Source organism: Apteryx rowi, unplaced genomic scaffold (assembly GCF_003343035.1).
Source record: "Apteryx rowi isolate R43461 unplaced genomic scaffold, aptRow1 scaffold_238, whole genome shotgun sequence".
Lineage (NCBI taxonomy): Eukaryota > Metazoa > Chordata > Aves > Apterygiformes > Apterygidae > Apteryx > Apteryx rowi.
Window position 1 is genome coordinate 1,210,308 of NW_020448730.1, and position 16,087 is coordinate 1,226,394.

At 35.4% G+C, this 16,087-nt stretch overlaps 1 protein-coding gene across 1 annotated transcript in view; it reads right to left on the reverse strand.

The window, feature by feature from the left end:
- METTL25 (methyltransferase like 25) overlaps positions 1 to 12,785 on the reverse strand; it is a 63,035-nt gene extending 50,250 nt beyond the window's left edge. Inside the window, exons 1-5 of the mRNA XM_026066103.1 lie at positions 12,607 to 12,785; positions 11,729 to 11,843; positions 9,682 to 9,754; positions 7,463 to 7,627; positions 4,163 to 4,263 (exon numbers count right to left, since the gene is read on the reverse strand). Of these exons, the coding sequence (XP_025921888.1) occupies positions 4,163 to 4,263; positions 7,463 to 7,627; positions 9,682 to 9,754; positions 11,729 to 11,843; positions 12,607 to 12,770 (618 nt within the window). The 5' untranslated portion in view covers positions 12,771 to 12,785. The remainder of the gene's footprint in view (positions 1 to 4,162; positions 4,264 to 7,462; positions 7,628 to 9,681; positions 9,755 to 11,728; positions 11,844 to 12,606) is intronic.
- Between the last annotated feature and the right edge of the window lie 3,302 nt (positions 12,786 to 16,087).

Below are 16,087 nucleotides of genomic sequence, written 5' to 3' on the forward strand. Positions count from 1 at the left end.
CATACTATTTGTAAATATAATTTATTCGCCACATTTATCACCAATATTCTCCTAGAAAATTTAAAAGAGAAGGAAAGAAAAGTGCTCAAGGAATAATTTTACCCGCTATTTTATGTAACAGATATTACTATTATGCAGAATATGCAAACCTCCATTTCTACAAGGTTTTGAATTATTTCTGTGAAAGGAACTATGTGGATACAGATTCAACTAACTCATATGTGTGACCTCTAGTGGCTTTAAAGACAAACTCTTGTTTTGGTAAGATTTTTTTTTTATTTGTTCCCAAGTAAAATGACAACAGTAACATATTGTTACATTAATATTGGGACAATAGTTCGAAAATGAAGGGAAAATTCCTGCTTTACCTTTACCTTGACTGCATAAGGAAATATAATCAGCAATCTGCAGCATATCTGCCGAGCATGAACTTTTAAAATGAAATTTCCATGATATAATAAACTCCAAAGGTTCTGTGCACCGTGGGTTGGGTACTACATTTAAACACAGTTTCTGGCACAGCACAATCAAGAACTCCATTTCCAGAAGGACTCCAACATTTCCCAGCACCAAATCACAAATTTAATGGATGCTGAAATCAGAATTATGCTTATATTACCCACACTGCAACTCTTGTTGCACATGTTGCAATTTCCAAGGAAACTTTATCAAATAAGTTAAAGAAAACAAATGTGTATTTAAGCAAAGAAGAATTACCACTGGCTTCTTTTCAGAATTTAATCAAGAATTATATAAAATGTTCCTCTTGTATGACAGGAACAACAGTTAAAAAGGGGCAGTAAACAATTTAAAAATCTTTAAAGTTAGTTTGCTTTAATGCTTTAATTCAAATCATTAACCTAAAAGAGATTACAGTACTCATAAAATTTCTGCTTTTATTCTCACTTTACTACATATTATATTATATTATAAAACACTACAAGAGCATAATATCCTCTACCACCCATTATATATCATGGGTACAGAGGTGAAACTGAGGGCATTTTTCAATCCTTCAGTGATCTCTAATATCTGAAAGAAACACCCTGAGGACATGTGCTGTTGTAAAACGTGTTTTCATAGCTCAAGATTTTTTAATTAAATGCTACATATATTTTGTTTTGCAAGAAGGACACAAAAAATCAATAAGGAAAAAACTCTCCTAAAACTTAACAATTCCTGTATTTTTTTTAAGTTGAAAGGTAACCAAAACAAAAGAAGTTGCTTTTTAATAACTGAGAAGGAGAGTTTTCTTTTTTTTTTTAATGTAACTGGAAAGCTCTTTTCATATATTAGGGATTTGTAACTTTGAACAAATAAATTTTGTTTCAGTGTATGACTAAAATGGAAAAAAGTTAATATAAAGCAGTCGACATTTCATATTCAGTGATATACTGCAATAATGTTTTTCATTAAATATTTTTTTTTTCAAAAAAGCAAACAGAAAATAATCCTTTGTCTAATGATACCCCAAACCAACTGATAAAAGTGCATAATCACTGGCTGAAATTGCAGCGTATTGACAAATACTTAATAATGATTGCTTTGAGATTTTATTAGTAACCAGCTACGTCAGGACTTACGTCAGGTCATTAAGGTGGCTCTACTTTTTTACTCTCTGAATATGGGTTTTCCTTTACTTTACTTTCCTTTCATTCCTGAATCTCATAGGAACTATTTAAAATCTAAATGAAAATGCTACATGAAACACCACCAATTCACCTTCCAGTAAATGCAGAGAACATTGAGTATTGCATTACAAGCAAACTACACTTTTCTCTAGCTTTCTCAGTACATGAAAGACTTCAACACTTGAACAACTGATACTTGCCTGAAGCAAAAGGCAAGCAAGTCAAAAACATGCTAATGAATAGGAGAAAACACTTTCAGGAATCTGCTACTACTGTATGTTTATTCTTTACAGAGAACATCCACCTTACAGTTGTTCCGGGCATCCACATGGAAGAAAGAGCTACTGGAGATATCACATTCCATCGCTGTAAATGATCACGGATGGTCACAAATTGATTGCATCTCATCCAGCAATATTTGGTCTTAATTGCAGCTGTCAACTTACTTAGCAATCCCAGCTGTAATTACGGAGAAGACTGCCTAAACCTTTGCCCTCTACAGTTGTTTCTCATGAAACAGAGATTCAGAGCTTGGATTTTTATTTCCAAAGATGCCACAGGCCTGACTTAAATCTGAGAAGAATACTTAAAACTCAGTGAGTATCAGAACATATCATTTATGTTCTCTAAATTAAACTCTCAGTCTCAGCCAAATAACTACTAAATCACAGTCCCACTTCAGCAACTCAGAGCTGACTCCAAGTTTTGGGACCCTTTCAGCCTATTGTGGCAGCAGCAGCAGCAACTGAGGACTCTGCAGTTGTATCTGTACCAGTAAACCAAACAGTGCACGGACATGTATTCTGTTATACATATATTCTACACAACATACCATTTACTTTTAGCAATCTCCCTGGCACTGCTGTGAAGCAGTCCAACTAGTATTCTACCACGAAACAAGGTCAGGCACAATCTGGGAGACAAGATATGCCAGAGATCATTCTCAGTGAAGGAAACATTCTTTTCAGAGGGGAGGAGTTTAGCCAAACATATGAGAGGAAGGATATACCATTTCCCTCAATGTTCACACCCAATTTACATTTGAATACAGACAGCCTGCCAGTGTCTCTCCTCACTTACACCCATCTAATACATTTTTAAACTACACTGAGAAAAAGCAGTATTTTTAAGCTGTACTGAGAAAAGAAAGGCTAAGAAGAAATACGCAGCATAAAATCTGGGCAGATACCTCATCAGTCTTTGTTTATAAACAGTTACAGCAGTCGTTCTTCACAAATATTTGTGGGAGTGAATATTAAGGTGGACAAAGTTAGTCTTCACTTATATGTACAGCTCCTTGCACTGAAAGCAAGTGCAGCTTAGAGATAAAAAGGAATCAAATACAGTCTGCAGGTCCACTAGTCACCTACAGTTTAAAGCAAGGCTGAAGCCACATTAGCCAGTTATTAGCACTACAGAGATTAAAATGATTCACTCAGTTCACTCAATTGACAAAAAATTTAGTCTTACCACAATAAAGGTCTTAGATGTGGAATCTGAAACAATCTTTAACATTGCAGAAAAGTTACAGGTATGTAAAATGTGAAAGTGGTATTCATGTTGCTTTTGTCTAACAGAACACGAAATAAGGTACTGAGAAAAAGTCAAGTATTGTTGCCATGCTTATGTTTGGCCAACAGATCAGTAAGTTGACCTCTACAAGAGTTTAGTGCAAAAGTGATTTAGTGCACTGTGCAATAATAGTTATACGTAAAAAAAAAAAACCCAAACACCCAAGTTACAGTCTCTGGATTTCTGTAAGCTACAGCAGTTCTTCACCATTCAAGGATGAACTTGTCATCTGATTTATGAAACTGCTGATTCACAGAGTAATCATTGAGTAATTTGTGTTGGGTACCCTGATTTCACACATGTCCTACCAAATAAACCTGACCACCTCAAGTGTATTGTTACATAATTTTTTTTTTTAATTTGGTCTATCTTGAAACTAAAAAGATCATATCTAAAGTCCTAACTGAATATCTCAATGTGTCTTATAGAAAGATGGACAACATTAAGAAACAAGGAAAATTCCAAATCCCCTGTTCCCTTGCATCCCAAATTCCCAGAATAAGAAAGCGTGCTTTTAAAATTTTTCAGATTATCTGTTTAGTTTTTTATGTAGTACTATTGTGTACCTAATGGAAGGCAAAGAATGAAGTTTTGCTCTGTTAGTGACATCTGTGGTAAACTGCCAGCAATATGGTATTGCTAAACAAGGGAGTACCTGTGCATAGCAAAAAGCAGTACTATTTTTAACTGTTAAACATTCAAAGGATGATTCACATTCATTAAAATTTTTCATGAGTCATAAAATGATAATGACTGACTGAAAGGCAGTTTCTTGAGAATGACACTTTTGTAAACAAGAGAGTCCTTCAGCTTGACCCTAAAGGCTCTTCTTTATCTACAATTATTTGCATGAAAAATAAGAATAGCAGTGACAGAACATCAAAACATTGTATTTGAACATGATAAAAAGAATAATTTGAAAGGTACACAGTAACACACAGTAAGAGATGCTTTCTTACCTGCTTTATACCACAATAATTTGCTATGCTGTCTACCAGTTCCGACATCACTTGCACTTCATGCGATTTCTTACTATTCATGAACTCATCAGTTTTAATGCCTACATCGGATTAAGAAAATAAATATAATTAAGACAATTCAGAATAATTGAACCTTATGATAAATTGGAATAACCACAGGCCTAAAAATATTTTTAGCATTTTTATATTTTAGGGATAGTAATTTTGAATCAAAATCTCACTAAATAATTACAAGACTAAACTTCCGAATTAAAGATGAATTAGTAAAATTTAACATACTTTTAGAAAACAACACTAACAGCGTTGCTTAAGAATGCACTGATGAGATGGAGTTAATCTCTACTACCAGTTCACTGCTTGTGGAGAATACCAGGCACCCGTCTTGCTAATCTCCACATCCCCCAACCAAAGGAGTAATTCAGAAGTCGCTCCTTTTTGTGAGAAACCCATATATTTCTATTAGGCCATCAACACTACAGTGTAACTGGTTAAAGTTAAGCTGACGGGAATTTTTGCGAGGTAAATCTGAGTGAGGGTAGCAGAAACTGGACTGCTATTGATGAGCATGCTTTTAGAAAACAAGACTTTTCTACATGACTAGGCCAATTAATATACTTTCCCATTCTCTGCTTTCTGCGCAGAATGTGTTCATCTGTCCAGAAACTTATCATTAGGCAATAGCTATGTTCAATCCTTAATCAGATCATGCTGGGAACAGAGCCAAGAGTGTTACTTATTCAGAAGACAGTGGGGAACTGAACTGAGCTCATGCAAAACCTAGTGTTTTCCTTATTTTTCACAAAACCCACAGGAACTCTCTATTTCTTAAATATCTTTTTTTTTATAATAAGCTGTTATGACAATACTTAAAATCTAATATAGATTCTGTGAACTGACAAAAGAAAATAATAGACTAAAATATTTTTAAACAAAAACAAATAGAAGAAACAAGTGTTTGTCATTTCACTGTTAGCACTGTACTGATGACTTCTGAAGATTCTCATTAACTTTAAAATGGTTAGGATCTCCACAGATAACCTAACACTCAAAGCATGACCATTATCTTGATCATAAACACACTGCAAGCGTAGAGCATGCTCTTAATCCAATATTCAAGCCACCCTCTCTTCTTATATTCAGATATGAAACCCATAACAAAAGGAATTCTCCTTGCTGGGTCTTCCTCTTCGGCCAGGTTCTTCTGGATTCTATGTCCTCAGTGCAAGGAACCTGACAGTTCAATATGGACTGCAGTGAACTTTGTTAGGAAGCAATGGAGAAACTCCTTCAGATTCAGAACTCCATTCTGAGTATCTGTGTCCACAATATACTTAAAAAGGTTTGTTCTCACCTTTTCAAGCAACTATTCAAAGGAAGGATAATCATATATCTATATTAACATGCTAAAAAGTTTGAAAACTATGCAAGTATGCAATCTGTGGGAACATGCTTACAAGCGTGATTGTCTTAGAACAAGGAAATATATTACAAACATCTCAAAAGTAAATGGAATTATCCTGATACATGTTTTTCATGATATGAGCACAGCCATCTTAAAGTTGCTCATTTTCTCAGACTCTTCTCTTGCCTTGCAAGCAGTAGCAAGTGAGCAAATGAATATATTTTCTGAAAACAGAATTAAGTCCAAAATATCTAAACTACCTTAAAGTTAAAAAATCACAACTTTTATTTGGCAACTTCCATATTACAACCCCCAAATTTGGAATTTTGCTTCTGCCAAGTGCTCACCAGGAACTTCCAACTTCCATTGGATTAATTTACTTGTTACTTACTGCGAACACAATATAAAGGTTTCAAATTATACCACTGTATATACAGAACATTTGGAACACTTTCTATTTTTACTATGAAGTACAATTTAAAATTACTACATCACAATCCCAGGGCCCAGTTACCCAACCAAGAAGCACTCCTGCAAGATGCAGAACAAAATATTCAGCAGCTGTCTTATTCTAGATGTTCCATTTTGCATGACAAAAAACAGAAGAATCTTCATATTTTTCTCGAAGAAAGCTAATGTAAGTATGAACTCAAGTACGGGTATAACAAGGTAGAACTACAGAATTACAGAAATTTAAGAAGAAGAGAGGTTGCGAGAGCATTCAAAAAATGAAAATAGCTAAAAGGTAAGTAAAAGAAAAGCTGCATACTGTTGTCAAACATAAGGAGAAAAGGCTTCAGATGAAAGAACAGCAGAAAGAAAGAAGCCAGAAAGGAAACTTACAGTAAGACCAACAGGTAACAGACTGTTAAGACTGTTTTTACCTGTGGCATTTTGGTAATTGTGAAGAAATGAAAAACTGGGAAACCAAATATGGAAAACTGCAAAACTGGAAAAAGATCACTGCAGAAAATGGGAGAGATGGCCAAAACGTATAACGGTGCTACCACTTACGATAGGAAAGGTGAACAGAGGTTTAATATAGAGACAGAGCACATTAGAAATCAAAGGCAGAGAGTTGCTCAGAGTCTGTCTCTGAAAAATTAATGAGAAATTTGAAAGACAGTAACAAATCCATAATGGCTGAGGTCTCACTGAAGAGCACACTTTCAGTGAAAATGACAGCAGTTAAAGTAAGTAGAAATGCCAGTTTACCATCTGATACAAAAATACAGTCTGGGGTAAGACTTCCACTGTAAAGATGCCAACTTGAGAGTGTTTTCATTCAATTTCTTTAACTACAGCAAATGAAATGACTCTAGTTTTAAGACATATACTTGACACTGGTCCCAAAAAATACAGAATGAATAAAATCAACTTCTTTTGAGATATCAAAGTCTTACAGGGCCATATTCAGTTAAATGCCTAAGCACATATACAAAAGATGTAACAAAAAACTACTTCTGGCAGTATGGCTTCAGGATGTTAGGCTGAGGTTTTTAAAAAAGCAAGACCAGCAATCATGATTCTTGCTGCTGAGGGAGAAAAAAAACACAAAGGGAATAAAACTAGGTATCTGATTCGTAAGTCAAATAATGATGTGCCTGCTTGCCCATCTTATCCCCTTTAAGACTGAATCTTAGGAAATGTCTACAGGCATTGAGGGCTGTGACTCCTCTTTGCTCAAATTTTAGCAAGAGAACACATTTTCTAATATTGGCAATGAAGAAAGTATCCATGAATAAAAGAAAATTCAAGAGAGAAGTATGAGAAAGCCATCTAACAAAAAACAAACAGGTAGCACTGCAGATACTATAGTGGATACATACAAATTTAAATATAAATGTAAATAAATTTAAATATAAGTGTAAATATACCATTTCTTTCTTGACGTTCTCCTCTCAGTGCTTCAAGTATCTCTTCTAATGGTGTACACAGTCCAAGGTTTGACAAAGAATAATACTTAGCAGCCAAGGCAAAAGAATGCACATCAATAAGCCTCTTAGACTTCTCACAGAACACGCTGGAGAACCTGCAGTCATCTGTATGGAAAGAGGAAGGAAAAGATTTCTGTTAACGGAGCTTAACATTCCTGTAATAGGACAGAGAACAATTAAATAATAAACAAGTAGTATGAGACAGAACGAACAAATTATTTTGCGTAAGTGTGTAAATTCATTATTTTCCCCCTTAAGAATTTATCTCAAACTTTGCTCTTAGCTGAATTAGTGTAAGTGTGGAAAAATCTATTATTTTCGCAGAGCTATTTTAGTATAACCAGTAAGAGAATTCAGTTAAAATTAGCACTGATCTTCTGTTTACAAACTTGCTCATTATGCATTTCATAATCACCCCATCTGACAGTATACACTACTACACTGATTTTTTTAATAAATACAGTTGTTCAACATATAAAATGTCTTGACTTACAATCATTACATTCATGTATTTTCCTAGTTGCTTTGTAACTGGTGAGTCTACTGGGAGAATTAAATTAATTTTCATCACCAATCAGGTGTGATCCAAAGTCAGATCCTAATGTATATTTTGTTTGACTCAGAATGAAGTATTTCAGTTCGATATTACTTAGTTCTTTAGAAAACACTACCTTCTTAAAAATGTAGACCTATTTTAAAGTGAAATATACAATGGTATGAACCATTTACTAATTCTGGGAATACAGTGATTTCGAATGATATATATTTAATATATTATATATTTTCTAAGTCAGCATATTTTAGCTAAAACTATTTGTTGAATTCTACATAGTTTCGATAAAAGTTTTTATATCTCTAAAAACGTACAATTCTTTAGAAACAAATAAACACTAGTCCTCTAGACCAGAAAACAAACTTTTACACAGATTTACAAAATGTCTCCTGGTTTGTCTCTTGTTTCACGGGTAAATTTTGTGCAAGTACATATGTAGCATGGCAGCTTTTCCAAATACCCATCTGTATGAGATGCAGCTGTTTCTACCGACCTCACCTCTTGCATGACTACAAATATTAGACTGTGGAAAACAATCCCAACAATGTCAACAGATTTATTTTTATAGTATTACACTACCAAGGCATGAATATGGCAAATAAAATTTAGGACTAAGTAAGAATAAATATTGTCTAAACTTTAACCAGAATTACTATTATTTCTGTATCTGCAAGGCACTTATTCTACTCTTCTCTACTACAAAATCAAAAAACAGAGCCATCTTTTTCTGCAAATGACTTTATTTGTCCTTCTGAATATTCAGTAATTTTTAGTTAATGAACCTTCATGACAGATGAGAATGTAACATACTAGAGAACAGAAGTAAAAAAAAAACCCTGAACCAGTTAAAGACTGCTAAGTCTTTGGGGAGAAAGGGTAATTTGGTCTCTCAATATGTCTCTATAAGGTAAGTTACAGGAAGACAACAAATTAGATGTGTGCATTTTGAAATGACTGAAGAAAAATAAACTTCCTTTCTGACAATACCTTCTCATCAAGTAAATAATAGAAGAGAATAATATCATGGGATATGGAAATCAAACACTTTGTGCAATGTAAGGGGTTGGGGTTTTTTTCTTCCAAAGTTTGAACGCCTACAAAAGGAGGCGAGTATCTACACAGTGGAGCGGTGATAGCCAAGCTGGAATAAAGCAGCAATCTAAATTCAGTGGGAGCATTGAAAGGTATAAAAAATATGTGAAAGTATCTTTGATCTTACCGTTTCAGCATAATTTTAAAACACTAGTAGTATTAGATTTTAGTTTAGCATGTCAGTTTGGCTAAGAAGCACCACAGTTTATACACACTACACAAAAAGATCATTTTAGTCATATCATTTTATGAAAGACACAATGACATACAACATACAGAAAATACAACTAAAAAGGAACAAAGGTGTCAATATCCAATATATCTGCACACAGATTTACTAGTATAGTAGGTTTTTAGGGACTGGGCTTCAATTTTTTTAAAGGATTAACCTTTGCATTAGAAACAAATCACTTCAACTTTTCCTTTATTTTCCATAAAACTCTCCAAAAGAACCGAATCTGTCACTTTCAGTGTAAAATGCTTATACCAAAAAAGATGGAATGTTTATTCATACTGCTTGCTAGAAAAATAAACCCTAGACTTATATCAATAGCTATATGCATGGTTATGTTGATAGAAAAACACACCTGTTGAAGAAAAAACACAGTTTATGTATTATTTTTAAAGGGAGGTTCATTTATTTAACTTATTTTCGATTTTCTGGTAATGAGCAATGTTCCCTGAAATTTATACATATCCACAACATGAATGTAGCCTGAGTCCCCCAAAATGCATAGAAATCTGTAGGTTTGATCCAGTGGGGACAAAAAACGAATCTGTCAAGCAAGAGGACAAAGTTGAAGAAGAGACTCAACAAGCAAGGCTATATGGCAACAATTATTGAGAGAGTGATAGAGATGAGACATTAAGTCTCAAGGTGCAGAGGGATATTTTGCCAGCTGTTCAGCAGTGTTGCCAGCTGAAGAAGAAGTCTAATCTTCCTGATGAGAAGTTGGTGTTCCCATTTCATATGTATTATGGTCTCTTTCAAGTAGTACAATATTTAGTATAACATACTTGTGAAAATTACAGCCCATTCTAAAAAACATTTATGTTCTTTTATCCCCAAATTTTATTTCCTCCGTGTCCAACAAGAGTATTTTTCAGCATTTTATAAAGCTGGAGCACACAACACTGAAACATATAATCTTTTTAACTACTGGCACACATTTTTAAATATACCGGCCAATCTTGTATGACAAAACAAAATAAAAATCAAACAAAAACCTTTCCTCCCAAAAACCATTTCTCTTTTTCATGGCGTGTAATTATATGAAATAAAGGAGTTTGGAAATACATTGGAATGTCATCATATTACAAAACATTTCTTTAACATACGTTAGATGAATGAGAAACAGATCTGAATAACCTCTGATTTTTGCAAATTTCATTTTCATACATGTATATTACATACCTATTAAATATCCATGCTCACAGCAAAAAACAGTTTGGTTTCTAAGCAACATTTTTTCAAAATGTTTGGCTAGATATTAAGTAATGTTCACTAATATTTATATTCTAAATGTCCCAATCAGTAGCACAAGTGGAAAAAAATATGCCTTCTGTCATTACAGTGACATCAGATACTTGGAGGTGTAAGAAGAAATACTGTCATTCTTCTTCTACATAACAAGATAACAACAAAATTCAGGAAAATAGTTGATTAGAAGAAGCCCTTGTAGATTAAAAGATTACTAATATATGCATTTTTCAGCAATATTAAACAGCATAGAATTCTTTTTACTGTAAAATTTATAGAAGCATTAATAGAAATAAACAGAAAAAATAAAAATCAACCTGAAGTACCCTAAAGATTTCATAAACTTATTTTTTTAGTACAAAAGATGAAAATGAAAGCAAGCATTATCAACAAACTAGGTAAATATATGTTGTCTATAAATACGACCTATTTTGATACTTGAGCCATGCTTGTTTCCCTACCACAAGCTTTAATTTCATTAGTTTTGTTTATTGGAAATAAACTCATTATGCCAGTGTTAACCCCAGCCCTCCAATTCAGGGTATCTAAATAGATGCTGGAAAAAGGTTTATTTAAAAGCATCAGACTTGCCTATCATTTCAAACCAGGACCATTACAGTCCACTGCAATTATCTGTAAGGTCTAGACCTACATACATGTTTCCAGTCCATCCTCCTCCTCTTCATCCAGAATAACTTCATTCTCAGCAGGCAAGTTAATTCAAAAAATGGGCACAGATATGTACACAAAGATGCCACACCTACACAACCTACTTTGAGTTAAATATTTTGTTTAGGTATCTGTAACTATCCCTCACCTAAGATACACCTGGACTGAAAGCTAGGGCGCTCTCATCAGTTTCTACACAAACTCTGTAATTACCTTTCCTCAAACTGCATCAGCGTCAACTTCTTGGATACCCTAATGGCCATATCCTTAATATCTGTCAAATGACTAAATGCAAGAATGCCATTGACCTAGGCACCTCATTTTTACGACACCAGCCCTCATCCAAAACATAGCATAAAGCAGTATCTCACATACTTGTCGAGCCCCTCAGTAAGGAATACATATTACATACCTCATCAGGGACTTTCACCCAAAGAGGAGTCTCAGCTGGTGAAATAAACAACATCCTGGAACGAGCCCTCCCCATTCTAGGATCAAAAGGATCAAAATCCATGAATTCTCTTGTGCTCATCCCAAAACCTCAAACTTCCTTCTGATTCCTCAAAGTTCTCTCATGGAAATTACTCACGTGAAAACAACGGTCACAATGAATTCACACAATCAATTACGAAAAATCAGTATCAGTGCAAGAAATTATTTCACAAAACAAAAACAACTGCTCAGTCATGAGTCTCAAAGGCGACCAATTACATTGCTTCAGGATGTGATCCTGGGAACTAATATTCAAAACTCTACTGGATACTAAAAATTGTGGACTCAGTAAATTGTTTTTATGGCGTAAAAGAATATATTTACTGAGTTCATAATTTTTAGCATCCCAATCTTCCCTTTACCTTACTTCCTGCCAATCCCTCTACATTGCACATGTACAACTCATCTTGGTACTTAATAGTTTTATTAGGTTAAAGAGTGATTATTGAATCTTGGAGTTTTCTGCTTCTTTGTTAGAATTCATGAAAAGCTTATAAACCCAAAGCTTGTGTCCTTTAACTTTTTCAACAGCTGGCTTAATAACATATATTAGCTCTCCTTACAAATCTCACATCACTAAAATTAAATACTCACATTATGTAACTTCCTTGAATTCAGTTATCTGATTGAAGAACATTAACAGAACTATCAGGATGTCATATACAATGACTGGCATATCATCTGTACAAAACTCCTACCAAATTTAAATTGTCCTAGCTTGCCAACTAAAAGGAAAAACTCAATTACATTACGGCATCTGAAGCATTACTTCAAACTACACAATGGCAGCTGTTTGACTAAGTATTGTTTATGAATATTAAAAATGGCAGTTTTCTCAAAGTGCTTTGGTTGTTCACAAGATAAAATCTAATGTATTTTAGCCAGTCAGACCATACATTTGCAAATAAATCATGGCAAATGTCAGCTTTCTGATGCATAAAAAACATACAAGAGTTTTCCATATCTAAAAGTGGATCTGAAATTTTTCTGTAGGGTGCAACTGAAAACAAGGAGTCCTCGCTTTATGTGGTCATTATAATGAAACACCATCCGATGATTATTTGAGAATATTCTCTGAAACTGATTTATAGAACATGCAATCATCCTCTTGCATATGATTCTATATAACAGAATTGAAATTTGCTGCTTACTTACTTCTAGGAAAAACTAGAGCTCAGCATATCTATTTGTCGAAATCCCTATAGTAATACAAAATATTGCACAGAATAACAATGTTGTGCCAATCTGCAATAACCTTACTTTTTAATTTGGAGGGCTATGTGAATATGAACTGACAACTTCACATTTTAAAATCAATTCTGTCAAATGGACCCGATATTTCCTATTAATTTCATTTGGGACCCCTATTGGAAGAGATTTCTAGAAAGAGTGTCTGAACATTTTTTTCCATTGCATTCATCTTTTCATAATAGTTTGGGGACACAATACATTTGTAAATATACAAATGTATGACTTCTCAAATTGTTAGGCAGCAAATGTTTTACCATGTGAAATCAAATGTCATTTTACACATATATTGAGTAAGGTATTTGGGATGCATGACCACTATGTCTTACTAATTTGTGCATACAAAGTAAATCTATTCTCACAGCCACACCCAAAAAATGTGAGTGACAGCATGTTATGAGAGTACTATAGCACTCATCTGAAACTAAAGATATACATCTAACATTTAAATAGCTGATAATTCTGAATAACAACCATACATACAGTTAATATTTTAAAGAAAGAGCAACTTCTCTTTATGATGGGTTTTCAGGTAAGTGACTAGTATCTACTATTTACTTGTACTAATCTATTTAAATAAGATCTTTATTGTACCTTTATTCTTCTCAATCCTCATTTTAATACAGGTTAACAGTGTGTTCATTTTCAAATACAAGTACATGTATGCAGGTATCTTCACTGAGAAACTTACACTCTCCTACTGCATGCCTTGCTCACATGTCCGGATGCACTGGTACCATGCAGTCAAAGGATTCCAGCACAAACCATCAAAGGAAAGGTTTGTTGCACCCTCCTTTTCATTTGTTAAAAGTTCATAGTTAAAATACTTCCAAAACAAGCCAGGTAACAAAAGGATAGCTGCACACATTACCGCCAAACCAACAGGCATATGCTCATCCCATTACGGTGTCTCCAATTTTGTCACGATAGGGGAAAGAATATTCCGTGAGATTTTTATAGTGACTCAAAACTTTCCAAATGTTAAACAGAAGACTGTCATTCTGAGGTAGTTCCCCTTTTCAATAAGTATAATTGATCTTTGCAGAAACCTAACACGTATTTTCTCCAACAGCCTGAAGACCTCATGTCCTTCTAAAATATATGCTTCATTTTAGCCATAAAACGTGACTCCTCAACCAGTAATTTCTGTATTAGATTTTATGGCATACATTTTGGATAAAGATCAATACATGATTTTCAGACTTTAGTACCTACAGAACAGTTCTGTGTCTTCCTGGTTCTACTCCATGGGTCATCACTTCAGAGTCTGCACCCTTTCATGGGCTTTCCTATACATATAGTCAGGATGAAGGTAATCGCCCTTTACAGCTTTCTTTTTAATGACTTCACTCAGTAATTACTTTTGTCCCAGCCTCTATTTATATTTAATTTTATGCCCTTACTGTCAGTCACGATCAGTTCTGACTCTGACACTACCAGTCAAAAACACTCATTAAACCTAAAGATTTTGTTGCTGCTGCCCAAAACTTTTGCTTGCTGACTGGATCACTGTCTTCCTTGTTTCCATCTGGCTCTCAAAGTCAATTAATGTTAATTTATTTCATGAATAGTTTTTTTTTTTTCCAGATACCTCAATCCTTCATTGAAAAAAAGTAGTCAGTTAATATTTTGAAGGTTTTCAGATCCAGAAATGTTACAAAGTGATGTAGCAATTTCCAGTTCTTCAATATTTTTCCAAATTCAAGTCATTATCTCAGTTTGTCTTTTATGCCAAAAAGCACGTAGTTCCACATGCTATTTTCCATCAACTCCTTCATTACATTCAACATGCCTTTCTGTCTCATGGGTTATTTCATGTAGCATTCAGTGCTATGCAAGAGCTATCTACACTCCATAAGCTTTGGCACGATACAAGTTATTTTTCTCGGAAAAGTTCTTTGTCAAAGATTTTATCCTAGTTTTGAAACTAATCTCCTTGCTTGGACTCAGGCCCCCAAAACAGCACACCTTTCAGATGCTTTATCTTCATTTCTGTACTCTGCCTAAAAGCGTATTACTGGTATGTTTCCCTTTTACTTGGAGTGCAGCAAATTCAGTAATACAGTTTCATAGTTGGCCTCCTCGTGAGTTACTTGAAAACTACAAAAAATACAAAGTGCTTCTTAAATAGCTCTTGTCAGAAATAAAACAGCTTTCTGTCTTCCTTTGCCAGACACTCATTACTGCAGATATATAGTAAAGCGGTGTTTAAGCCTTTTCCAGCTGTCCTCCCTATTTCCAGAGTTTCAACATTTGGAAGACTTTTAACTGTTACATCTTTCCACTCACACAGGCTTTCTGGTTCATTTTATTTCCGTTCTTCGGAAACTAGTCAGAGCAAACGAGCCTGGCAGTTACAAGCCTCATTTCACTTCTGCATTCTAACTGAACAGGAGGCAATGTATAAATGAGATGGTCACCACAACTAGCACTCGTGAGAGCCTCTTAAAATATAATTTCTCCCACCGTGGCTACATGCAATCTGAATCATGACTCTTCCAGACCTATCCTATTAACCCGGAAAAGAAGACGAGTGCTCTGACGGGCACAAAAAAGCAGAAAAGGCTTCAGTCGAAGACAGATTAATGCAGCAACAATGTGGAAAGGGCTATGGAAAGGCAGGTGGTCAAGATGGATAAAAAAAATCAGCTCAGTGAACTGGTGTGAAATTGGTGTGTCCCCAGACACTGACACTCCTCCCCTCCCCTCCGCCCAAAATGGCGCTGAGCAGCGGTGAAAAAGCGTCGCCCCGCCAACCCCCACCACGCCGAAAATGGCGGCGCCCGGCATCTCGGCGAGACGTCGCGCCCTCGCCCCGCCCCCCGGCCCGACTCACCCCACTGCGCCGCCGCGGCGCCGGCGGCCTCCGCCAGGGAGTGTTGCAGCGCCAGCCGCCCGGGCCCGCCCAGCACCTCCAGTACCGCCTCGGGGCGCAGCGCCACGAGCCGCTCCCAGAGGCCGCGCGTGTAGAGCTCCACGGCGTGGGCGCGGCATAGCGGCAGGGCGCGCGCCAGGAACCGCGCAACGCGCC